We start from the raw sequence: 25,172 nt of genomic DNA on the forward strand, positions 1-25,172 counted from the left end.
TATATTCTTTTTATACATTTTCCATTAACCAAGATGCTCAACTCCCAAACTATGCAATGAAAGCACCAGAGCTTTCTTCAGGTTGTGTGGATCCCTGGTGAGCTTTCTCCTCCTGCCCCTGGAGAGGGGAGGGGGCACAGTGGTGTTCAAACAGAGGCAGGAGTCTGTCCATGCTGGAGAAGCCCAGAGCATATCCCTTGCCCTCTGACTTGGTTCCTCTTTTATAACTGCAACGGTGTCCTTTCCAGCTGGGCACTTGAAATGACTCTCATCACAGACCAGATCTGCGAGCCAGCTGGATCCCTGCCTCCTTTCTTCTTGGAACAGAAGAGGACCCAACCTGGCCTTCTGGAAACTTGCTAAGATATGGAAGTGAACTTATGTGGAAATGAGGTGTGTTCCCTCTTTCAGAAACTTGGGAGTGTACACAGAAGGAGATATTTTTGGAAACCAGAGTGGGAAATACTCTTATAGGAAGGAACACATCCGAAAGCAAATGGGAGGTTTGATCTAAAGCGAATTTTACTGTTAAGCATCTCTGGGGAGGGGACTTAAAAATCTGGCATTCCTCATCTCCATGCACTTCCTCGAGGCTTAGGCTTTGTAAACACACAGCTATGGATTTCTGGAAGTCATTATGTAAACACTAACAACATGACTGGGGTGTCCAGTCCAATGGGTTTGCTGAGTCTACCGTCAGCCGCGCAGAAGGGAGCTGGACACACAGGCTCCACTTCTCGGAGACATCTGATACAAGGAGAGCAGTGTGTCCCAAGCTTCCTGGACTAGAAGACTCACTTGGGGAGCTTGTTAAACATATAGCCTCTTCAGCAACTCCTTGGAGATTAGATTTCATGGGTCTGTGATAGGGCCACGATGTGCATTTCTAACAAAATTCTTTATCATCCAAGAAGTTTTGGAAAAAAATACTGGGCCTTCTGTCTGGGGCAGTGGTTCTTAACCCTCGCTACTCATTACAAACACCTGGGTCCTTTGAAATAGCCTGAAGCTTTGGTTGTGCCCAGACCAATGATGTCAGAATCTCTGAGAATAGAGAACCCAGGTACCTTAAAATTTTTTTTTAATAGATAAATAGGTGGATTAAATAGAACCCAGGTGTTGTTGTTTTTTAAAGCACTCCAGGCGATCCCAATATGTAGTCAAGACTGAAAACCACTGTCCAAGGCATTTGTGACTTAAAAGTATCTTGGCCAACAAATTGTCACAGCTGAATAAATGGGGACTAAGGGAATCAAGGAAATAAAGTTAATGCTGAACAATGATCAAGAAAAGAGAGAGAGAGAGAGAGAGATGTCTTAGATAGGACAAATGAGTCTTGTATTTGTAAAGGTGATAGGTAATTCTTTATACTATTATTTCTATTAGTTCTTTTATGCTCTAGATAAGGAGTTAGCAAATTTCTTCTGTAAAGGACCACAGAGTTCATTTTTAAGGCTTTCAGAGCCTGACAGTCTTTCTATAGCAAGTAATTGACTCAACAGTTGTTAGTACAAAAGCAGTCAGATTATTGGTAAACGAATGAGTTTGGTTGTGTTCCAATAAAACTTGATTTATGGACACTGAAGTGTGAGTTTCATATAATTTTCACGTATGATAAAGTATTCTTCCTTTGATTTTATTTCAATTTTAAAAATGTAAAAACCATTCTTAGCTCACAGTCCACCATAATAGGCCTGGATCTGGGACTTGATTTGGCCTGTGGGAATATAGTTTGCCAAGCCCTGTTCTAGGCTGGGGTAATTGAGGCATCCTGGTATAAAAGGAAGGACAGAAGTGGGTGTAAAATGTAGTAAAATTATCTCTTTTTTTTGGTAAAATTATTACCTTGATAAACTATTAAATTAGGGAAAATATATGTAAAGAATTTATAACAGTGCCTCACAGTAGGTGTTCAAAAAATGATATCATAACTATTGGGTGGATGGATGAATAAAAACACGGACTATTGCCATGCAATGTGACTAGCCTAGGAATAAAAACAGTTACATTTATATTGTGCTTACACGTTCCAAGCACTGTTCTAAGTGCTTTACATATTTTAACACATTTAATCTTTACTAAACCCTACAAAGTAGGTACTATTATTATCCCCATCTTAAGGAATCTTGGCACAGAGCGCTAAAGTAACTTGTTTGAGGTCACACAGTAATGCTAAGGGGCCCAGACAGGATCTCTACTCAGCCTGTCTTACCCCAAAGTCCATGCTTGTCACCCACTAAGTTGTTTCCTGCAAGGTAAATTTAATATCTGCATAAAATATATAAATGGAAATTATTTTTGCACGTCTTAATTTTTTCGGGGGAGAATTATTTTCTATTTTTAGTATTCACAAACCTGAATTTTTACTTCACTAAAAAAATCTAATATTTATATTTCAATTATATCTTCTTTCAAGACCATAGTTTACAACAGTAGTTTTCAGCTGGTAGCAAAGTAAGTCCATAAAGGGACATTTGGCGATGTCCAGAGACATTGTGGTTGTCATACGTGGAGGCTGGAGAGTGCTCCTGGCATCTAGTGAACTGAGGCCAGAGGTGCTCCTGGACATGGTACAGTACACAGGACAGTCCTCCTAAGCAGAGAATTTTTCTGCGCCCCATGCGAACAGTGCTGAGACTCAGAAAGCCTCACTGAAAGGCAGCGTTAAGTGCTGGCATACGGGACCACACGCATGCACAGAAACACCTCATCTGGTCATTTGAGTCATCTTGGCCTCAGACTAGGATTTTCCTTTGCTGACTCAGGTGCCTGGTGGGTAGCTGGTTGTGAGAAAGGCCAAAAATACAGACACCTGTCCCTCATCTGGCACAGTGCCACTGTGACTGGAGAGAACCAGAGATGACCTGGGGGAAGCTCATCTTCATGAAAAACAGAAGTAGGAAACCAAGAGTCTAGCCATTTCTATCATATCAAGAGGCTATTTCAGGGACAAGATTTCATCCTGTGGACACAAAATATTTGCAGGGTGTGCACGGAACAATCTTCACTGTGACTGTAGTTACTTCAAGTAGTTTTTGCTGCTTTGGTTGGCATGTTGTTTCATCATGTCTGAACAAGAAAGGCTGTTTGATGACACTAGCAGATTGGGAGTAGTTACACGCTTAGGCTACCAACCTTTAGTGGCGTTACTTTGAAAACTCTGCTCAGCCCTTACCCTTCAAATGTTCCCTACCCCCAGGATTGGCATCTAAAATGGGCAACTCCAATCCAGCGCTCATCCATCCAGAACACACAAGTGTTTTATAAAATGACATCTATTTTTTTGCTAGACTCATACTCGTCCCACCTCTATTTCTGTTAGTTCTCACTTTTACCATTTCCTTTATTTTCTGCAAGGAGGAGAAATGCAGAAGCTGTAGAAGCCGCCTCACAAACTCCACACGTCTTACAGAACTCTTGGGAAAAGCTTTCATCCCTGCCTGTGTGATCCTTATATTATGACTCACAGAGGAAACCACAAGGGTGCACGTGAAATTGACATTGGCTCTTTGTGGTCACCCATTAGGAAGAAAAAAAAGGAAGATGCTTACAGTGTAGAACCAGAACTTCACGATGGGTGCGTTGTAGAATTCATAGATTTTTCTGCCCAGGGGGATTAACCGGTGTCTGCTCTGAACTTCCTCTTCATCCTTCTTTCTGGAAGACTCCCCATTGTTTCGTCCCAACATCGCCTACAGTGGAAGAGAATTGACACCATCATGGCAGGGCTCTGGAGAGCATGCGATTCAGTGTACTCATTTTACACATCAGGAATGCATGCTCATAGAACCTAAGGGTTTTATCCAAGGTCCCCAGAGATTCACAGGTTGTGCCTTCCCTAGGTGTGCATTTGTGTCATATATAGAATCAAAGGTATTTGCCTGGGATGGAAGGTCTTAGGGATATCTGTTACCATTATCTTCTCTTCTGCCATGGGAGCTCTGGAAGATTCCATAATGGAAGATACCAGAGTTCTGAGAGGAGGAAGAGCATAGCCTCGGAAGGCCAGGAATCTCTTTTCTTTCCACCCCCTCCCCATAGTAGTGAGACAGGCAGATCTGGGTTTGAATTCTGTCTACTCATGCTAATGACTCTTAAGTAAACACAAACAAATAAACAAACAAACACACTGGACCAGTAATATCTAACTTACCCAAAGGTTACGAGTATTAGAGAGGTTATCTGAAGTGCCTGGAGCTTAGTTAGGTTAGAAACCTCTCCTCAACCCTTAGGCATAAACCTTGGTTCCCTGATCTCAAACTTCATAAAACCCAAATTACTGCTGGGATTAGTTTCATGGCGACTTCTAAGCACAATGCCTTCCTCTGCATGGGAGATTCTGCTGGGTGGGACTAGAAGTCAGGCCTGACCTGGAGAGGCCTCATCGCCAAGCTGTTGGAAGTTTCCTTACGAATCGAATTATTTCCTTCTCACCCATGTCAACAGCAGCAGCAAAAATGACAATAAAACATCACAAAAAAGGCAGACTTTGAGAAAAGACAGATGCATGCCTGTCTGGGTAGCAAGTGGCAGGATGAGTCAAGTATGGCTGAAGAGCCTACTGGTGAAGAGTTCCAGACTTTGAGTCATTCAGAAGGAGGACTGAATCCTCTCTTGGATGCTCAGAATCCATGGCACCCGGGGTAAATCTTTTAACTGCTCTGAATCTTAGTTTCTTTATCTTTAAATTGGAGGTAATAATGGCACCTGCTATAGGATTGGTCTACAAATAAATAAGCATTTGGCACTTAATAAGTGCTCTGTGTATACTAGCTAGTGTTTAGTTACAATGAACTGAGACTTTTCTTGGATAGTCTTGACTAAAATAATCTGGTTGGGAATTTCTAGCCAGGAAAAAGAAAAGTGTTATTAGGGCTCTATTATAGCATAATTTCTTGACTTTAATTGTTTTGGTATTATTCTAAGACAAGGTTAGTTCTACCATGTTTGGGAAATGAGATTTTTATTAAGTGTAAGAACAGGGCAAATCCTTCTAACTACTCAGTGACTGACAAGGATTTAGAATAGGAAAAAGGAGTGGGATACAGGTTTAGAGTTGAGAGATCTAATTATAGAAATCATTTGTTTATCTTGAATTTGAGAGCAGATAATTCTGGTTTCAAACCACCTTACTCAAGATATACAAATAGTTCCAACTACTTTTGTCATTGCCTCAACTATCCACCTTCTCAAATATGTAACAATCGCAGATGATGAACCTGTAACCAATAGGATTTCTGGAGAAGGTAACAAGGCAACTTCCATTCCTTTAAAGCCTCTATGGCTAGGAAATTACCTTGACTTAATGAATAGGTAAGATCCCATTCGATGGCCTATCCAAGCCTTTATTTTGATCAGTGAGCTGGGTCAATCTCCATGATGGATATGGCACGTTTGACTTCTATCAATATTGACCGCTGACCTCAAGAAACTCTGAGCTACCTCCTTCTATAATTTATAATTTATGTAACATAATTACCCTGCTTCTGTTCTGCTTCTTTATTTGCTCAATAATGCAATACAATTTGGGGACATAATGGGATGTTAGTAAAGGCAGCTTGGGGAGTTGTAGGCATCTTGGACAGTGACATCTTGGGGTAAACTCTAGAAAGAGTGGCTTCCCCAACAGAGTTGAGACAATGCCCTGGGTCTCTGGACATGTTGGAGCTTTATTAGGCAGAGTGCAAAAACACGTATCTGGCAATGCAGGTGAAAAAAAACAAAAACAACACGGCCTATCTTGCTTTCATTATTCAGATACGTTCCCAAATGAATGCATTTTTTAAAAGCTTTTCTTTTGTGGGCTTAAGTAAAGCATTTTCGAAATTTCATTAATTCCAGCCTAAGCAGCTTAACTGACTGATTTTCTTAATTTCTCTTCCCAGTAGTCAAACATTTCCTTTGACTACATTCCTTAAGCAGAATGTAATAGGGTCAAATACAGGCAACACTACATAATATGGATTTGAGAATTTTTGCTGGCTGGACACAGATGTCAAGTCTGGGAAAGATCCACTGAAGTCAACTAGGCCGCTAAAGGCTACTGATAATGAAATTGAAGCTCATATTTTGTATATAATTTTGGAGGGGCCAGGGGAAAATGCTCCCATCCAAGAAAGGATATGTTGGTTTAGCACCGAACTTCAAATATCTTTCCTATGAAAGGAGTGGAGGTGTCAGCACGCTGCATTCTCCAATCTTCTCCAGGGTAAGGAACACCAGTGCTCCAGCAGGGACAGAATTTGTCATTAGGGTCAAAAGAGGCTCCACCTTAAAGATATCTGCTATCCAGCCCTAACTTTACCAGTCCACAAAATCCCTTCTTCCTTTCCTTCTAGCTGTTTCTGCCTGTGGGGAAGAAGCCCAGGCAGTAGAGCTAGTGTGAGGTCTTTCCCTCAGGTTCTCAGTAAACAACAGCAGGGTCTATTCTCTGGGAAGCAGACTTTGCTCTCAGTCGAGAGATGCATCCTTTAGTGTGATTTCATGAAGGATCGGGTTCTCAAAGCTCCACACGGCGCAGGAGAAGGGAGATGCCTTCTTTGTTTTCTTCCTTGAGACCCACCCAGAGAGAACTGTGATTCAGCTTGTGGCTGCCTTCATAGGGTCCTTCCTTGAGGCTGCAAGGCCAAATCATACTTGACGTAGGAGGCCCGTGCATTATTTTTGGATTCTTTCTGCTATGAGGTAGACCAAACCAAGTGAATGCCTACATTTGAGACTAAGAAGAAATTCTCTGCCTCCCTGAGGCTATAGGCTAAAAGCATGGCCAATGGGATCTCTATGTCTGGGTTCTAATCCTGGCCTTGCAATTAATTAGCTAGGTAACCTTGGGCAATTTAACTTCTCTGAGTCTCAGCTTCCTCACCTGTAAAATGGATAATAACAGTACCTACCCCATGGGATTTTTGTGAGGATTCCATGAGTATGGGCACGCCAAACATTTAGTGCCATCCTAACAATATTCGCAAACATTTATCAAGGTTCACAATATGCCAGGCCCCAGTCTACAGAAGTGACGTGTATACTTTTTAAACTGCAAAACTGCCTGTGAGCGAGACAATGTTATCATTCCCATGTTAGAGGTTAAGAAACGGTGTCCAAGGTCTCACAGTGAGTAGGTGTTGGGGCAGGATTCTGGCTCCAGAATGAACACTCTTTACCCCTCTAATAAAGATTTGGTATTATTAGTACTACTGTTTCTGTTAATGGTTAAAATATCATTCTCTATCCTTGAAGGATTCAGAGGCCAAAATTATAGTAAGATCTTTAGGGAAGACAGTCATCTGATCCTGTCACAGAGGCGAGCAGGCGCCTCCACTAGTTTTTATAAGAATCCTGAAATGGAAAACCAACACTGGCTTTTAACCCTTTGAGTCAAAAACTGTGAATAATTGGTCAATCAAAAGAGTGGCCAGATGCTTATACCCTGCTGTACTTGGGGCTGGGATTGTTTCCTTTTGGAAGGAAATACTGTTGATCTGGAGGAAAAACAATTCACAGGGTGCTCCCACTAGTATACTAATGGAAAGGGCCTTTTGTCACCTGAGCAAAACCAATTCTGGTTTTCTCTCCTTACAGGTTTTTTGAGTCATCACAGTCATTGCTCAGGGTGGTGGGGAGGGTGGGGGATATCAGGGAAGTCCTATGGAGCTGTCGCGCGATGTCTCCAAAGCTCCGAAGCCCTGTTTGTCTCTTTAACAGCATGTGACATTTTTAGACTTTGGACATGATCCAGTAGCGGTCACACTGCTCAGGCGGGGGTTGCAGGAAGCTGTCCCATGCCCAGCTGCCCCTTCTCGCTGCAGAATAAAGCATCCATGTTCTATAATTATACCAGAAGAGCTAATAAAAGCCTTCCATACAAACCTCAAAATTCAATTAGTCCTGCATGTGTGAGCCTGACCCTGAAGACAGATAAAGGCATAGCATCTGATCACCAGAAGGGCTCCAGCCCAGTGTGGCTCGGCTGGCTGCCCCCACATACATTCCTTTGCCTTCTTCGTATGCTAAGACTGCCCCAGCACCTGCTCCTTTATAAAGCGTGGCTTGTTTGGACAATTGGGGGTGCCTGGCTTTTGGATTTCACTGGGTTGTCCTGTGACCCTGGCTGAAGGATTTTGCACAGAAATAGTCCCTATTGTTATGTTATCTGTGCCTAGAGAAGACACTTTTGTAATACTCTGGTCTCACACTTAAATGAAAGCACCTGGTTGGAGGGTGACCTTGGGAGTCACTGAGTCTTAAGTTGTATCAACAGGAAAGGTGGAGTAGGCTTGCCGCCCGCGGACAAGGACGGGATAGTTTTCCTTACTGTCAGTTCCATATCCTCCTCATCTTTTTCCTTTGTGGGCTTCTCTGGCTCTTCTGGTTCCTTTTCTTGGAGGTGGATTTCCTGGGCCTGAGACATATACGGCATGTCGTCTTTGTTCTTGAACTCCAAGCTGAGAATTGAAGGAGGAAGTAGAATTCCCAGAATTACCTAAAGTAATAATAATGATAATAATAATAATCACATTTAAAGGATTAAGATGAGGGTGGTTTTTTTTTTTCTTAGAATCAGAGGGCCTAGGGCGGTGGGGTGTGTGTGTGAGTGCACACGTGCGTGTGGGCACACGTGTGTGCCCTGAGTGAGGCACCTGCACATGTTAACACGCAGAGGGTCACTCGTGCCCATCCGGGAACTGTTATGCACAGTAGTAGCTGTGCATAACAGCACATAGTAGTTTTTGGAGAAAAGGAGAATCTTGCCCAAATCCACCCAATTAACACCCACTTTGCATGGGGGAAGCTGAGGAGAATGAGGGGCCCTGCTCAAGGCAAAAGTGGGAAAGAATTCAGACTTTCATTTAGCCATTAGTGCTTGGCTTTGTGAAATCAATTCAAATGCATGTCCACTGGCATTTGTTTGCTAACACATCAAGTGGAGTCATCTGGGTATCTCCGTGTCCTAAGTTGACCTTGAGAAAATCCAAGTGGGAAAGCATGTTTTCATTTCGGAGTATTCCCCTGGCACTTGCTACTGCACAACAGAAACACACACACACACACACACACACACACACACACACACACACACGCACACACACACACACGTGGGCTTTGTATTCACCATGAGAATCCCCTACACAAACACTCCAGGAAGCCCAGCACTGTGTTTCTATCATGTATAAACAATATGCTTCAGCCTCCATGTGATGGTAATAAATACATGGACCCTTCTCACGAGAGGGCAATCTCATTCTCCATTTGTTTTTCATTTTTTTAACGTTTATTTATTTTTGAGAGAGAGAGAGAGAGAGCGCACGCGCGCGCGCGTGCGCGCGCGTGAGTTGGGGAGGGGCAGAGAGAAAGGGAGACACAGAATTGGAAGCAGGCTCCAGGCTCTAAGCGGGCAGCACAGAGCCCCATGTGGGCTCGAACTCACAAACTGTGAGATCATGACCTGAGCCGAAGTTGGACGCTTAACCGATTGAGCCACCCAGTGCCCCTCATTCTCCATTTGAATGATAATCCCACACTTGATTTGTCTTCCCCAGATCTTCTCCCGCCTCTTCACCCAATCACTAAACTGGTTCTGCTCTATAAGTCTTCTGAATATGAACTTCCTTGAAGGAACTGCACCAAGGTGAGGGCTCAGAGAGATCCTGAACAGTGAGTGAAAATGAACCGCAAGTAATGAGGCAGGGGCGGCCTGTGCTTGAATGTCCACAAGGACTCTGGAGCCGCTAAGGGAAAAGGGAGGGTGGTGACCCTGAACTCAGGGTGACTGGCAGGCCTGAGAAGGCTCGGGTGGCATGCTGGCAGTCTCGAGGGGACATGACACCCTGTCCTCGTATCTGAGAGCCAGGCTTGGCGGTCACTGGTAGTGCAGCTATAGGGTGCCCATGACCCACTTCATGGAGCTCTTCTGAGACTCTGGGGCCAAGAACCTGCAGGGAGGATGGCATGGGGGAGGGGTGCTGGTTCCATCAGGGTGGCCTTAGCCGATTGCTCTGGCCTTTTTGCCTTGGGCTGACCTCAGAGTTGCCTAGACCAGGAATTTCCCAGGTAAAATATGAGCCTGGCTTCGGTTGTAACAGCCACAAACTCTAAACAGAGAAAGCATTTGAAAACTCCTTTCAGTCTTTTCTCTCCCATTTTCTTTCTTTTGCTTCTTCCAATTAAATGTCTTCCTTGTAAAACACTGAGGAAAACATGAAGAAGCAAAGCCACACATCATCCCATGTCTTGTACCTTCAGCCCCCAAGGTAACCACTACAAACACTTGGCTCTGTATCCTCCCTGGTTTCTTAAAAAAATTAAAACTTATACAGATATAACTGTGCATGTACAGGCTTAGAGAAACCTAAAATGGACTCAGGCTCTACATAACTGGTCTGCAACGTGTTTTTCATCAGTTAAGAACAGACCAAGATGATCTAGCAACATCTTTACACATAAACCCATCTCATTTTTATTTCAGGTGAAAACATTTCTCAAGCATAGCTGGGGGGAGCCAAGGTGTCTATGACAAGGTACAAAGGAGGGCCAAGGCATTGAGTTTTGCACGGCCACGCAAGGTTGCCCGGTACGCAGTTCCTGGTGCAGCATGGCTTATACCAGAGCAAATGGTACCTCTTATGGTACCTGTGTGTGACCATCCCCTTTGGATCTTTTGCAAAATACTAATGTTTAGGCATGCCATCTCCAGAGGTTCTGACTTAGCAGAACTTGGGGTAGGCTGTAGTCTCTGTATGAAAAAAACAAAACAAAACTATATAGAAGATTTTGAGTCATGGTTGGGGCTTAAAACCACCCTCCTGAGATAAGAAAATGCCTAGTTCCACCAGCTCAGAAAGCTCCAAACCAACCCTCTGGTCCTCACAGCCAACAGGGCCTTCTGGGCGCGCTGACCTTGAGGCCCGAGTTCTTGCGCATTCGCAGCCGGCCCATCCACATGTCGGTGAGCAGCATCTGGCTGCACGTGTGTGCGATGAAGTCGCGGTGCTTGGCAGCCACAGCAAGCTGCAGGCAGGTGGCGTTGCTCCAGTTCTTGAGCTCATACGTCAGCAGTTTCATGGCCAGCTGTTCGTCCTGCTTATAGGACTGGTCGAGGAGCTCCACCGCCAGCTGGCCAAAGTCCCTGAAAGACAGAATGTGAGGGATTGTCCTTTGGCTATCTTGGAGACTTGGATGATGAAAGTGGGGGCCCACTGGCCAGGCCACAAAAGGGGGTTACTGTGTGGCCCCATTGTTGCTCATAGGGTATAGTCTGTTCACTCGTTCATCTAGCCAACACCCATGAACCGTCCACCATGTGCTAGGTACTGTGTTTAGAACTGGGGGGTATAAGCCGAACAGGACATGCTCCTGGTACCCAAGGCCCCCAATTCAAGGCGACGGATGGGGGAGGCAGACCAAAACAAATCAACGAGTAGAGTGTGGTAGGTCTTCTTACACGTGAGAGACCTCAGTTCATAGCTGAGCCTTATCAACCACAAGCTTGTGATCCTGGACAAGTTAATTAAATTCTCTGAGTTTCACTTTCTTCAGCTTTAAAATATGCATAATAGGGGCACCTGGGTGACTTAGTCGGTTAAGAGTCTGACTTCAGCTCAGGTCAGGAGTTCGAGCCCCACTTCAGGCTTGGTGCTGACATCTCAGAGCCTGGAGCCTGCTTCAGATTCTGTGTCTTCCCCTCTCTCTCTGCCTCTCGCCTGCTCGTGCTCTGTCTCTGTCTCTGTCTCTCTCTCTCAAAATAAATAAATAAATATTGAAAAAAAATTTAAATATAAAATATGCATAATAAGAGGATGTACCTCTTGAGGCAGTTGAGAGGCTGAAATAAAATCTAGATATCTGTGAGGACTTCCGTATCTAGCACTGTTTGCCATAAATGTTAACTATTGGTGTCCACCTTCTGTGTGTACCACTGAGGTGACCCTACCTCTGCCGAATGGTTTGGGTAGCTCAGACCCTCCAGTATTTGGGACCTGCCTCCTCTTCTTGCCCTCTCTTGACCACCCCATTTGCTGGGCTGGCCCACCTGGAGTTGTGGTTCAGTTCCTGGGAGATGTCATCAACCATGTCATTCTCAGACGCCTCGTGAGCCATGGCTTTGCAGAGCTTGCAGGCCACCAGGGCCTTGGCCATGGCCTCCTCGCCGTGCTGCCAGAAGAACAGGGCCATCTTCTGCCTCTTCATCAGGACGGCCCACACCATCAGCTCATGGAAAGGGAAAGGGAAATGGTTGATCTCAGGGTCGTCCAAGTCAATGTCAACCTCTTCTTCTCGCTTCTTGGTTGTCTTTCTTCCTCGCCTCAAGGGAACATCATCCTGTCATTTTAGGGAAAAAAACAGAGGTGGAGTGAGAAATGAGTCAACTAAATATATCAGATGGTTGTTTACTGTATATGTACTATGGACCCTGCTCTGGGATTCATACAGAATGAACTAGCCTTTCCCAGCACCTATCCCAGAAGCACTCACTCCTAACTTTAAAATAAGATCAGCCCTATTGGAACATGTCAGTGTTGTACTTCAACTTTTAGTATTTTTCAGTGGGTATTTTTCAATTTCCCTTCCTTCCTTCCTTTACTTTTGTCCGCTTTTTTTTTTTTTTTGCCCCTACGTGTAAGGTTATTTGTGCCTCATGATGGACAGCACTACCCTTTTCTCTGAAAGGACAAAGACATCCTATACTTGCAGGTGCCTAAGCCACAATACCCACATGAACAAAAGCTGGGAAACAGATAATCTATCTCGAGTTTCTACATACCTCTCAGGTGCATTTGTGAAGTATTTCTGGCCTTTGGATCAGTTGCCATTTGTAAACACCCATGAATAGATTTCACTTACTGGAATTTATATGCTTCCTTGGTTATCGAGTTAGTATTTCAAATATGATTTATTTTCTTGCTAATGTAACCTCAGGGTGGAATTTTCAAAGCTACTGTGACTTGCCCTCTCAACACTGGGAAAAAGTCCACTTCCTTATTTTAGAATCATGTACTAAGCCTTACCAATTGAATGAATATATATATGTCAATTATTTATATATATGTATATATATATAGTATATGAGTGAATATATATGAATGAATATATATAAAGAACATATGAATGAATATTTATGAATATATTAATGAATAATGAATATATATACATATATATAAATAATTGACATTAATAATTTGGGCAAATACTCACCTCCATTCCCAGTAGTTTCAAGGCTTTGGGCTGTTTAAAAAAATGTTATACATAAAGTTAGATCTTTCTTTATAGAGGTAAGAAAAGAATCCTATTATATCTTAACCAGGTAACAGAACATCTCTATGGTACCACATAGCATTTATTCATTTCACTAAATAAAATGCTACAAGAGGAACCTATTTATAGAAATTCTAGAATTAGGGATTTAGTGATTTTAGTGAATCATAGAAAATTAGATATCTAGAGGGGCACAATGAGATTGCCCCAGGGTAGAGCCTGCAGATTTATAATCTGTTTCATGGACCAAAATTTCTTCCATTTTCCTAGAACCATCTTATTTAGTTGACATCTCCATGATCTCAGGCACTTGGGTAAGCCATGAAATGTTCACTCAAACCATGAGATGTTTCTCAAACCTCTGAAATACCTCTGTTACCTGGAGACTTGGAATATTACTGAGAATATATGTTCAGATACTTCACGTCGCCTATGCAGCTGTCCAGTAGAGCAAAGGGTCATGGGGCCACAAGGGCATGTGCCGATGGTAGCAAAAGGTGCTCAGTGGTGTGGAAAGTGCCAGCACATACTGTAGCATCAATGGTCACGCTGGGAATGTGCAAAATAGCCACAGGCCAAGACGGAGAGAGAAGACAACTCAGCAGATTACAGCCCTTGATTTATATCTAATGAGTGGAGACACAAAATTACATCTCAGGGGTCAGGGATTCCCATTCTGTGTTAAATGTTACAGAATGGTTGAGTGCTCTCTTGAAAGTTGAGTAAAATAGTAAGGTTGCAGCCCTTACCATTCCTCCAAATTTGATTTGACCACTCAAGTAGGAATAGCTTGGACCTTGCCTCTCTCCGTTTCTTTCCTTTTAGCTTCTGAAGTGCCCAGCAGTTTGAAATTTGTGTGATTTTTTTTTCATATTTATACTTCCTGGTGTTTTCAAAGTGGCCTCGTAGCACCACAAAATACTTTCAAAATCAGAAGATAAGCCTCATTAAAAATAAAAATCATGCCAACCACCAGCTAGTGTAACAGCTCTCCAAATGCGGTCCAGGAACCCTGTGATGTCTGGGTCTCTGTGAAGTCAAAGGTGTTTTCCTAATAATACTAAGATGTTACTTGTCTTTGACACTGTGTTAACATTTGCAATGATGGCATAAAAGAATGGTGACTAAAACGGTAGGGTGGGGGGTGGCAGGAATGAAGGCAGTGGCACCAAACTTTACTAGCGGTCATTAGGTCCCATTGTTATGCACTTGAAATTTAAAAACAAACAAAAATCCAGTTTTTACTTAAGAAGCCCTTGATGAGGCCTAAAAAAATATTAACTTTATTAAATCTCTATCTTCGATGCTAAAGAAATGTCTTTTCAGGGTTTTGAGGGACGAAATGGCAAGTATGGGTTAAGCGCTTTCCTTACATACTGAGCTATGATGGGTTGTCCTGAGGACAAACACGCAGTTCCTTGGCTTGTAGCCACATTGTTTCATGCACTGTCTGCTAGAAGGAATGACTGCCAGACAAACTATGTTTATTTAGTCTTGGACATTTGGCAGATACTTTTGGAAATGGCCGAAGTGGGGCTATTGTTTTAAGGAAAGTAACTGATGGTATTTGTTGCCAATGGCAAAATTCAAAATTTTCCAAGCAGCAATTAGAAAAAAAGGAGAATTTTTGAAAACTTGTATATCCTTTCCCCCATGACCTTGACAGTTTTTCAGAAGTTAAAGACTTTTCTGACAAGATTGGAAGGGATATTAATGAATGTGAGTTTTTGAAATTGTTTAACGAAATGTGTCAACAGTGAGATCTGTATAACTCAGCAAACCAATATTTTACAATGACCAATCCTTAATGTTACAAGATCCATGCACAGTGTAAGATCAACCAATGAATTTTTTTTTATTTTTTTTAACGTTTTATTTATTTTTGAGACAGAGACAGAGCATGAACAGGGAGGGGGCAGAGAGAGAGGGAGACACAGAATCTGAAACAGGCTCCAGGCTCTGAGCTGTCAGCACAGAGCCCGACGCGGGGCTCGAACTCATGGACCGCGAGATCATGACCTGAGTTGAAGTCGGACGCTTAACCGACTGAGCCACCCAGGCGCCCCATCAACCAATGAATTTTAAAGTAACAGAGTATAAAAAGTTCACTGAAGCTATTTCAGATTTCGTGTTGCAACTAATCATTAAGAAACTGCCACTTGTGGGGTGCCTGGGTGCCTCAGTCAGTTAAGCGTCTGGCTTTGGGTCAGGTCATGATCTCATGGTTCATAAGTTCAAGCCCAGTGTCTGTGCTGACAGCTGGATCCTGCTTCAGATTCTGTGTCTTCCTCTATCTCTGCCCTCCCCTGCTTGAGCTCTCTTTCTGTCTTTTAAAAGTAAATAAACATTAAAAAAAAAAAACAAAACCTGCCACTTGTTGAATTTTGATGTATGTAACTTCAAAAAAGAATATCTATAATATCTGTAAAGATTATTAAAATGCTCCTTCTCTCTCTCTCTATATATATATGTATATACTTGTCATATTTGTTACATGTCTGTATGAAGTCAGCTTTTCTTTGTATATTTCAACCAAAACATCTGGCAACAGACTGAATGCAAAGGTAGATATGAGAATGTAGCTGTCTTCTATTAGCTAGATATTACAGAAATATGAAAAAAGGGTACAACAATGCTACTCTTATCACAAAAGTCGTTATTTTTCATAAATACATTATTTATGCTAACATCTAATGGGCTTCTTGTGGTTAACTTAAAATGAATTAATATTCACTATTAATGAATAAATATTTTTAAGTCTTTACTTTCTAACATGATAATACCCATAGATAGAACTCCCATACATAAGAGCTTTTGGGGGTCCAGGGGTCCTCAATAATTTTTAAAGGTATAAATAGACCCCAAGACCAAAAACCTTGAAAACCACTGAGGTAGATAAGATTAATTTGACTTTCATTATTATTCCCTGATCATTAAGGCTCACTCCCAGTTGCCAGTTTCTTATTTTAATTGGACCTGCTGGGGAAGAGAAAGGAGTGTATCAACCAATACATTGCCTTTTTTTCTTTCCTCCTTTTGAAGGATTTGGGAGGGAGGAAGAGGTGGGTAGACCAGTTGCCTTCTTATCTGAGATGCTCCTTGGAGATAACGAAGCCACACCCCACATGTGTCGTGCCCTAGTCCTCCCAGGAGTCCAGAAGAGGAAACTTGCTGCAAAACTCACCCTCTTGGGGCCAAAGAGATTGTGGTAGAGTGTCCGGAAGCGCTTGCGCGTGTAGTTGCAGCGATAAGCCCCGCCCATCAGGTACTCTATCACCAGGCCGATGTCAATCAGGCTGATTCTATAGTCTGGGGGCAGGTTCCCCTATCAGGGAAGAAGGAAAACACACACACAAACACATCCAAAAGACAGCGTGGTTTACTAGGGATTCTATGCCATGTGTTCTGTAACTATTTTAGAGTAAAAAAAATAATTAAAAAAGAAACATATGAATGTATTATTATGCTGGTTAATTAATTCACCTTAAAATAGATCCAACCGAAACCTGGATATTCTCGCTTGGAAAGAAGACATAAGTTAAATAAGAAGATGCAGTAATCGTCGGCAATAACAGAAAATCAAAATATTTATTCAAGTCTTCAGCTGGGGAGAAAAAAACACCAGTGTAGCAGAAAGAAACACAAGGCTTGACATGGCAAATGCTACAAGTCCTAGTCGCTAGCAACTCCTTTCCCCCAGATGTTCTCCGGGCCCCCTGCGTCAGCCTCTGGCCCAGGCTTGTTACCTCTCTCTTGCTGACCTCTTCATGCTCACTAAATGAAGACTCCTTCCAGAAGATGGTTGTTATTACCAGGGCCTGCATCAGGTGGGCTCTGCTCAGAGTTCAGATCTCCCTTGGGAAGACCTCTATTAACAATGAAACAAATTTGGCACCTTTTTCACAGGAGGAGAGCAGATGGATGTCAGGATGAAGTCATTTAGGAGCACCCCTGGTGGTTATTAAGAGAAACGCGGTGGCATCAGAAGAGATTCTATCAAGGGAATATTTATTTTCCCAGAATTAAGCAGATTTTGGATATTTTCTTTCAAAGAGTGCTTCTTATGGGGTAAGTTTCAGCTGCTTGCATATATAGGTGCGAAAAAACAAGAGGTTTTACCATTGTCTACTCATTACTGGCTTCTACACCTAAAAGGTGCTCTATAGGGTCTAAGGAAAGATACTGGCTCTGCTAGGTCAAGGAAGGATTAATTCCATTTGTGGGAAGTTCTGAGCACACAGTGAGTTTCAAAGGGTGTGATTAATTAATTCACTGTCTGGTTTATTTCCTTGATGCAAAAGTATGCCCTGTACCATGAATGGCAAGGGTACCACACTGTGTAGGGAGCCGTTGCACTATGCCCTTGGATATATACAGGAGAAGCACGAGGGCTTTGTCTACTTTTGTCCTTAATGGAGGACTCACTCCAGATGCTGTGTGAGATTTGGTGGTGGTTATTCAATTTCGGTGGCATCAGAACCACCTGGGAAACTTGGTGACAGTACAAAGGCCTGGCCCCTGTCCTGCTTCAATGTATGGGCCTCTACATGATTTATTAGCTCTCCAGGTGATTCTGATATACGCCAAAGTTTGTGGAATCGCTGTTCTAGTAACAAAGTTCGGGTGGGCTCACGTGACAAAATCGGAAAATTTACAGTGTATAGTCATCATTAGGAAATCAGCTTAAATTGTTTTGCTAACGGAGGGTAGCAAAATGTATGCTTCCTCGGCTTTGCTATGGTCAACAGCATACATTTGTAAGGGGTTCAGGGTTAGAGGTGGCCCACTGTATCCTCCCTATCAAACCCATAGCCTTAATTGCTTTATTGATCTTTGTATCCCCAGTGCCTTTTATAGTGGCTGGTGTGTGGTAGGCATTCAGAAAGTTTGCTGGTAAGAATGTGAATGAGTAAAACAGTGAAATTAATGGATGTGGTTGGGATCAAGTCTCAGTTTCAGGTTTTTCAGTACTGTGTTCTTGTCAGTATTGGAACTAACTGGCCACAGTCTGTGAGTCATCCTGTTTGGGATAGCCCCGTATCACCGTGGAAACTGACTTGAAATACGCCTATCGCTCCGTTGGTGTTCTCAGTGGAGTAGGAACGAAAAGGAATGAATGGAGAGCAAATGAAGCAGCAGCCTGAGCACAGGAGATCCTGGTGCTGCTCTTTAGACTCCCTTGCCGCCCCCGACCCTTCCTAGCCCTGCCCATCAAGCTCCACCTCTCCCTTGGCTTGGGGCACAAAGCAGGCTTGGGGACCCAATTTGAGGCAGCTGAGCAAAGCCATCACACTTGGGGTGGAAGCACTTTGTGTTACAGAACCCCTCTCATCCTTGACCTTGGCTCATCATTATCCCAACCAAAATGTCCCTTCCTAAAGATGGTCTTATTCTCCTCCCCAACCATTCTCAGAATTTTGGAATCTCCTCTGAGGACTCTCTCATGAATCTGCCTGTGTTGGCAAGTTAAGCTATCCTCAGGTGGTCAGACAAGACCAAGTGTCTGACTTCTTTATGCAAAGCATGGCAAAAACAGAGAAAAGGGAACTTTGAGGAAGTCTTTAGTATCTTTTCATGCACTGCCCTTTCCATAAACATGAAACTGAATTTACAAATATTACTCATGCAATCACTTTTCTCCATTGTTTTGGGACTGCTTAACAAGGCTGTGGGTTTCTGGATCGTCAGCTGTACCTGACAGTTAGACAGGCCTGTTATTTCAAGAGTCAAAGAACCCTGAAGTCTGGACCCTTCTGGGTCTGCCTCATCTCATCTGCGTCTACAAGGATGACCCACAGAAGAGGCTCCACATTTGTGTTATTTTCCTGGGCACTGTGAGGCAGGCAGGGTGGAGAACCCTGGCTGTGAATCAACTGCCCTGGGCTTCTTTCTGTCTGTCCTTGGTAAATCAACTGGTTTCCCTCAAGGCTTCCCTGTAAAATGGGTGCAAATCTATGGCTCCTATGGTCTCTGTATAATGCTTGAGTCCCAGGGTTCAGAAAATTCCCTAAAAGATTTTGTGTGATGCTACTGAAGAGCAATCATACCAAGTCGATGAATTTGTGCCTTATTTTTAATCCTGTAAGAATTCTCTAAATTTGAATCATGAGTAACAGCAAACCTAACACCTATGTATATTTTCTTTTGAGAAACCTATGTGTGAACATCAGTTTGAATTCTAAGAACGAGACACCAATATTGCCTGAAGTGAGTGGCAATAATTATGCTTTTGAATTGTCTAGAAGAGTGGGGGGTTATCAGGAAAGGGATCGTGGTAAAATGCGATAAAAATTTGAGACGGGCCAGTAAAATATTTTTGGCAAATGATTTTATTCACAAAGGGCTACTAGGTTTATATACAACAAGAGAAAGTGCTGGAGTCTTTTTTTTTTTTTGTAGGCACTTCTCATATAAAGCTTTATTATTTTCAAGTGATTTAAATGTGATCTGGGCTGAAGTAGGAGAAAGGATTTAGTGAGCGTTCTGGGTTCTGCTTAGCTTTGAGCCAACGCCTTAAAGGAACTGGCCTGCATTTCTGTTTGACCACAAGGGGGCGATGTTCACCTAACCGAAGCCGGTGAGGGTTCCACCAGCATTTAGGTGCCTGTTCTGTTTTATATGAGTAATAAGGCGATGCAAATGAAAACAGCAGATTGGAGGATTTAGAAATAAGGAGAGTCAGATGCCCTTGTTAAAGTGATATCTGGAGGAGGGAGAGCTTACTTTACCAAGTAATGTGTCTGAAAGCCTGCAAGACTGATTGCATCTGTCCTCATCGCCCCCTCCCCCACCAGCACCGAGGCCTGGAAAGCAGAGAAATTAAGGGAAATTAGTTTCACAATTTTCACTAGGAAGAATGGAAACCTTTTTGGGGAAGAAGAAATAGGTTTCACATAATTTGTAGAATCGGGTGCAATTTCGGCCTCTTGCGACATATCTGTGCTGGGTGAACTTTGAGGGGGCTGGTAACATTGGGGCATGTCTGAGGTGCTGTGCCGATGGCCGTGGCCACCTGTGACCTCAGATGTCACAGATGCAGAGAACACCCAGCGTATGACCCGGCAGTGGAAATAGCGCTGGGCCAGCACGGTGGCCCTAGCTCTGCCTCTCTGTGAACGTGAAGAGATCACTTCCTTCCTCTGTTCCTCAGTTTACACTCTGAAAACAGGCACTTGGGACAGAGTTACTTCTAAGGTCCCGTCTATTTCTAGAGGTCCGATTGTCTGACCACTGCCTGGCAGGCTGCTCTTTTTTTTCTATGCTGCTAGGTCACCGCGCAAAGATTGTTGTCCAGAACTCGCATCGTTGGTGGGGTTTCCACTAATCGCCCCTGAAATCTGGTTAGTGGAACTGGGAGCCCAGAGACAGGCATGGTGTTGTGCTCATCACATCCACCTCTTCTGGAAAAAGCAGAGAACGTGAACGGCACCTCATATACCACAGGTAATGTCCAAAAACCTTCTGGAGGAGTCTTCCTATGCTTGGATGCTTTTCAAATAGGAATTCAAGAATGACACTGGAATAATGCCCCTTTGGTCTGTTGTTTCTATTAGTCTCTCCTCCCTTTTTTGGTATTTACTTTGGCAATTGGTAATGCCTGCACACTTATGTCCCATTTCATGCCTTACCAGCATGCGGCAAGCTGTGTGACTCAAATACTTTGATTCACAGAGTGAAACAGAGAAGCTTGGCTCCATTGGTAGGTACCATCTGACAACCTGAAAACGTTGTCTCTTTTTCTCAAGCCATGAGCCGCTACTCTGAAATTTTCATCCATGCCTTCCTAAAGGTGACTTTTAATTAAAAGAATAGTTTAAATGCATGTATTAGATCGGCTCTTGTAAATAAAATCTTTTTCAGAAGTCAGCTCATGACGTTCACCATCAGATTTCAGCTGTTTGGGAAACACATTTCATGGAAACTTATAACAAGCCTTCAAAACGGGCTTGTTTCATTCTAATGTATGTCGGGTATAAAATGGTTGCTGGTTGTCAGGTTTGCCAAGGAAGAGGGGAGAAAAGACTACTCTGGCAAAAGTTCATGGACAAAGAGGACATTCCCACAATAGTTGGCATGGTTATAGACCGAGCAACCTTTTATTTTATTTTTTTAAGTCTTATTTATTTAAGTAGTCTCTATACTGAGTGTGGGGCTTGAACTCACAACCCTGAGATCAAGAGTTGCATGCTCTCCCAACTGAGCCAGCCAGGTGCCCCTAGAGCAGGCAGCCTTTAAAAAAATAAAAATGCTTTTGGAAATCTGCATGAATTTGGCTGATGGGATTATGAAAATGTCCTTTCTTTACCTAACGAGGGTCTGAAATACTTTTCTCCCACCTCTCCATTCTGCAAAGCCCTGTCTTAATTCCCATGTGAATGAATTTTAAGCTATCATAATTTCACAACTACTTCTATATAATACTCAGATATCACCCCCCCCCCCCCGCCCCTTGGTGGGGAATGAGAGTCCAGGTAATCTGGAGTCTTAGGACATGTAAATTAAGAAGGAAAAACTAGTACTTGAAAACATACAGAGGCACAAATTGAGCAGACAGTTAGCTTCTAAAAATGGCAAGTTAGATTTCACGGAAAAGCAGACAGACTCGGGCCACTCTGCTGTAATGTAGCATTGGTGAGTCCCATGGATTTATGCAGGAAAACAGGGGACTGGGTTGGCCTTTATCATTTCAAATTTCTGATTGTTGCTGAATAACAAACTGTTGACCTCATTGCTCCCCTGGTATAAATAATGTGAGATTTTTGAAACTAGCTTGGGAGCATTTCTCCGAATTCAGTTCTGTTGATGTCAAAGGAGAATTCGACTTGGAGAGACCATACGATAAACGTAGGACCAGCTGATTATTCTTAAATGCACTCCCTGGGTCCGTAACAGCTCTTTGCATTTTATCTCATAGACATAGCATCAAACACTGTGTTTACGGTTCAGAATAGCATTTTTTATCAGGGCTTAGCACTTACTGGTTCACTTTTTTTTTCTTTTTGTCACAGATCATATCAATTAACATGTAATATAAAGTCTTGTAATCTTAAAGCACAAAGCGCATGCTAACTATCAAGTTCTTTAATTTTGAAAATTGCTTCCACTGCCCAAGGTTTTCTTAGCATTTTAAAGCCTGTCTCCTTTCCCACATAAAAGGATGAATTGTTCCTATAAGCCAGTTCAGAGCTATCCTGGACCATTTGTAATCATTTTTTTCCACTTAATAAATCAGTACCTAAATGAATCTTTATGTATTTTTGCTCCAATATTTGGATCACACTTAAAAATAAAGCTGCTCCTAATACTCCTTCCTCCCGAACCCTAACCATCATGGTCTTTCTTGTTAGTTTCTATTACTTTTGGAGTCCATCTTTAGCTGAGATGTTTTAAAAAACCCTTCCCTTAAATATACATGCCTTCTAATGCAAGTGACAGGGGCAAATGTAGGCAGCTAATGAGATTTCAGAAGGGAGAAAATGATATTGTAAAGCAGAGTCCTACAAAGAAGAGAACCTAATAGGAGGGGTTTTGATCATTTATACTCAGTATAATCTAACTGCAAAAATCCCTTTGGAAATCAGTGAAGATATCGAAAAACTAGGAGCTGGAGGTGAATCAGTGACTTTATTTGAAGGCTTAAATTGGCCGATGGCTGGGATTGAGGGACAAAGGCATAGCTGTCGCCCTAGAAAGACTCACAGTTCCTGCAGTGACACAGATTAGCTCAAGGTGAGGGGGACAATGTCTTATTTATTATTAAAAAACCCTCAGGACATTTTATTGAATGTGAGCAACATATATCTTGGCAAAGAATATGTGTTAAATGTGTACATTGAATCTTTTGAGACACTTCCCCCTCTTTAGTTGCCAGGCAGTTTTAAGCCAGGATAAATTACACAAAATTGGAAGACTTGAGGGTAAGAGAAATGGCTCTGTTGAGGGCGGGTGTGATTACGGCTCGCAATGCGTCAGATCAAGGGAAGATGTGATCTTGGTAGAATGGTGGTTGCGTTGGATGTACAGATTGCACAGCGACTGTTCTCTTGCTTTCAAAGAACAACAGGCTTCACTCACTCACAACAGATGAAGTATCCTTCAGTAAAGTCATGTGGGGATGAGAGGAAAGCTTCCAAGAGCCAACAGAAGGGGTTTTTGGTTTTTGTTTTGTTTTGTTTTTTGTCCCCTTTACTCATTACTAGCAAAGGTCCAGCTGGTTAATAGGTACATTCTAAGCAGCCCCAGGACCTTTACTTGGCCTTTCAAGGGAAAAATTAAAAAGTGGCTACTTTTCCTAAGGAAAGTTCTAGACAGTGACTCCATATATTTTTTACCTTACTTTGTAGCTTTCTCTGACTATGTCCTTTGGGCTTTGGTGAAGAATTGCTACAAACTAGTGGGTGGCTGTGCGCGCGCGCGCGTGCGTGTGTGTGTGTGTGTGTGTGTGTGTGTGTGTGTTGGGGGTGGGAAAAGCGCCCCCATCTAGTCCATCCTTTGGAGTTGAAACATTAGTTTCAACTGGGAACAGCTGTCAAGGATTCAGAATTAAAGTTATCTCTGGGAGAGCTTGTACGGGGCAAAAGAACACGCACTTGGCTAAGATCAAACACAGCTTTCCCTGTACCTCACTCTTCTTACCTACAAATGGGAATCATACTATATAATAATAAAATAATAATTCACTTCATTGAATTGTCATGAAGATGAAGTGAGCTGAAGCATATAGGAAGCGTAGATTAGTGCCATGCTTCTGGTCATCACTAAAGGTTTGGTATATTCTTGTTCATCGAAGGACCTGAGTTCGAATTCTACCTCTTTCCTAACCACGTACTACAGTTCTCACCTCCTTACATTTCAGCCTCTATCTCTGTAATATGGGAATCATTCTGCTTCATCCAAACCTACTGCCTTTTTCTTTTCTTTTTTTTAACCTCCCCTCAAGTTAGATGGTCAACGTGAAAATATATCCTGGAAAAAATAAAGTGTTAGAAGAATGGAATGCACGTATGCATTTTAGTTTCTGATTCTCTGAGACTTTTTGAGCTATGTTTCCTGAGCTCCGTATAGTGTTAGGAGTGACAGTGATGCATCGCATCAGGAGCTGGTATGTGCAGATACCTCCTATGGTTGGTCACACAACATGGAAACCAGCTCCCCGAACAGTGAGGGGCGCAGGGAAGAAAACAGGCAATGGCATAAATCCACACAGCATGGGGCAAAGCCTAGCGTTCTGCTACCTAAAAACATTATGTCCAAAGAAAGCATCTAAAACCACGGAGACTGGAGGTAAAACTGCAGCTGCATTGTAAGCAAAGATGTCATAGTTAAAAGGCAACACACACAACAGTGTCCTGAAATGAGGCGTCTCGCAGGGACAGGAGCGCTCTGGCAGTGCATGCAAAACACAGGCGCTTTCTAATCACAGGAAGCAGTCAAGACAGGGCCTCCGACCTGCAGTCGAGAGGGTTCTTACCTTTTTGACATCCCTGACCAAGTGGTACAATGTATTTGAGGGCCCATGTCTCTGAAAACAATAAAGAACAATCAGATGGTTTTGCTAGTCAGGGGCTCTCATTGGCAAGGCAAGAAGGATCTGGAAGGAAGGGTTCTGGCAGAGGAGGGGGTCATTCTTCATGATGAGCCTTGTTCTAGTTGCTCAGCTGTACCTGGCTCTTCCAAACACACACACTGGCAGAATTTGGGATTGTGGTTCCTCAAGAAAGAGCATTTGAGTTCTAGGTTCAGTCTTCGTAAAGGAGGTTGTCAACCGTTTTGTTGTTGTTATGATAAGAACATTAAAGCCTAATCTCATAGCAACTTTCAATTATACAATACAGTGTTGTTAACTATAGTCACCATGCTATACATATGACCCCTGGAATTTATTTGTCCTATAACTGAAAGTTAATACCCTTTAGCTAACACCT

The 25,172-nt window shown here is 42.8% G+C and overlaps 1 protein-coding gene across 1 annotated transcript in view; it reads right to left on the bottom strand.

Moving 5' to 3' along the window:
- TRPM3 (transient receptor potential cation channel subfamily M member 3) overlaps window positions 1-25,172 on the bottom strand; it is a 94,146-nt gene that overhangs the window by 63,675 nt on the left and 5,299 nt on the right. The window contains exons 3-9 of the mRNA XM_042963470.1: window positions 24,719-24,769; window positions 16,433-16,573; window positions 13,189-13,218; window positions 12,026-12,315; window positions 10,894-11,122; window positions 8,312-8,479; window positions 3,552-3,692 (exon numbers count right to left, since the gene is read on the bottom strand). Coding sequence (XP_042819404.1) covers window positions 3,552-3,692; window positions 8,312-8,479; window positions 10,894-11,122; window positions 12,026-12,315; window positions 13,189-13,218; window positions 16,433-16,573; window positions 24,719-24,769 — 1,050 coding nt within the window. The remainder of the gene's footprint in view (window positions 1-3,551; window positions 3,693-8,311; window positions 8,480-10,893; window positions 11,123-12,025; window positions 12,316-13,188; window positions 13,219-16,432; window positions 16,574-24,718; window positions 24,770-25,172) is intronic.

The sequence above is a fragment of the Panthera tigris genome, chromosome D4 (genome assembly GCF_018350195.1).
Source record: "Panthera tigris isolate Pti1 chromosome D4, P.tigris_Pti1_mat1.1, whole genome shotgun sequence".
Lineage (NCBI taxonomy): Eukaryota > Metazoa > Chordata > Mammalia > Carnivora > Felidae > Panthera > Panthera tigris.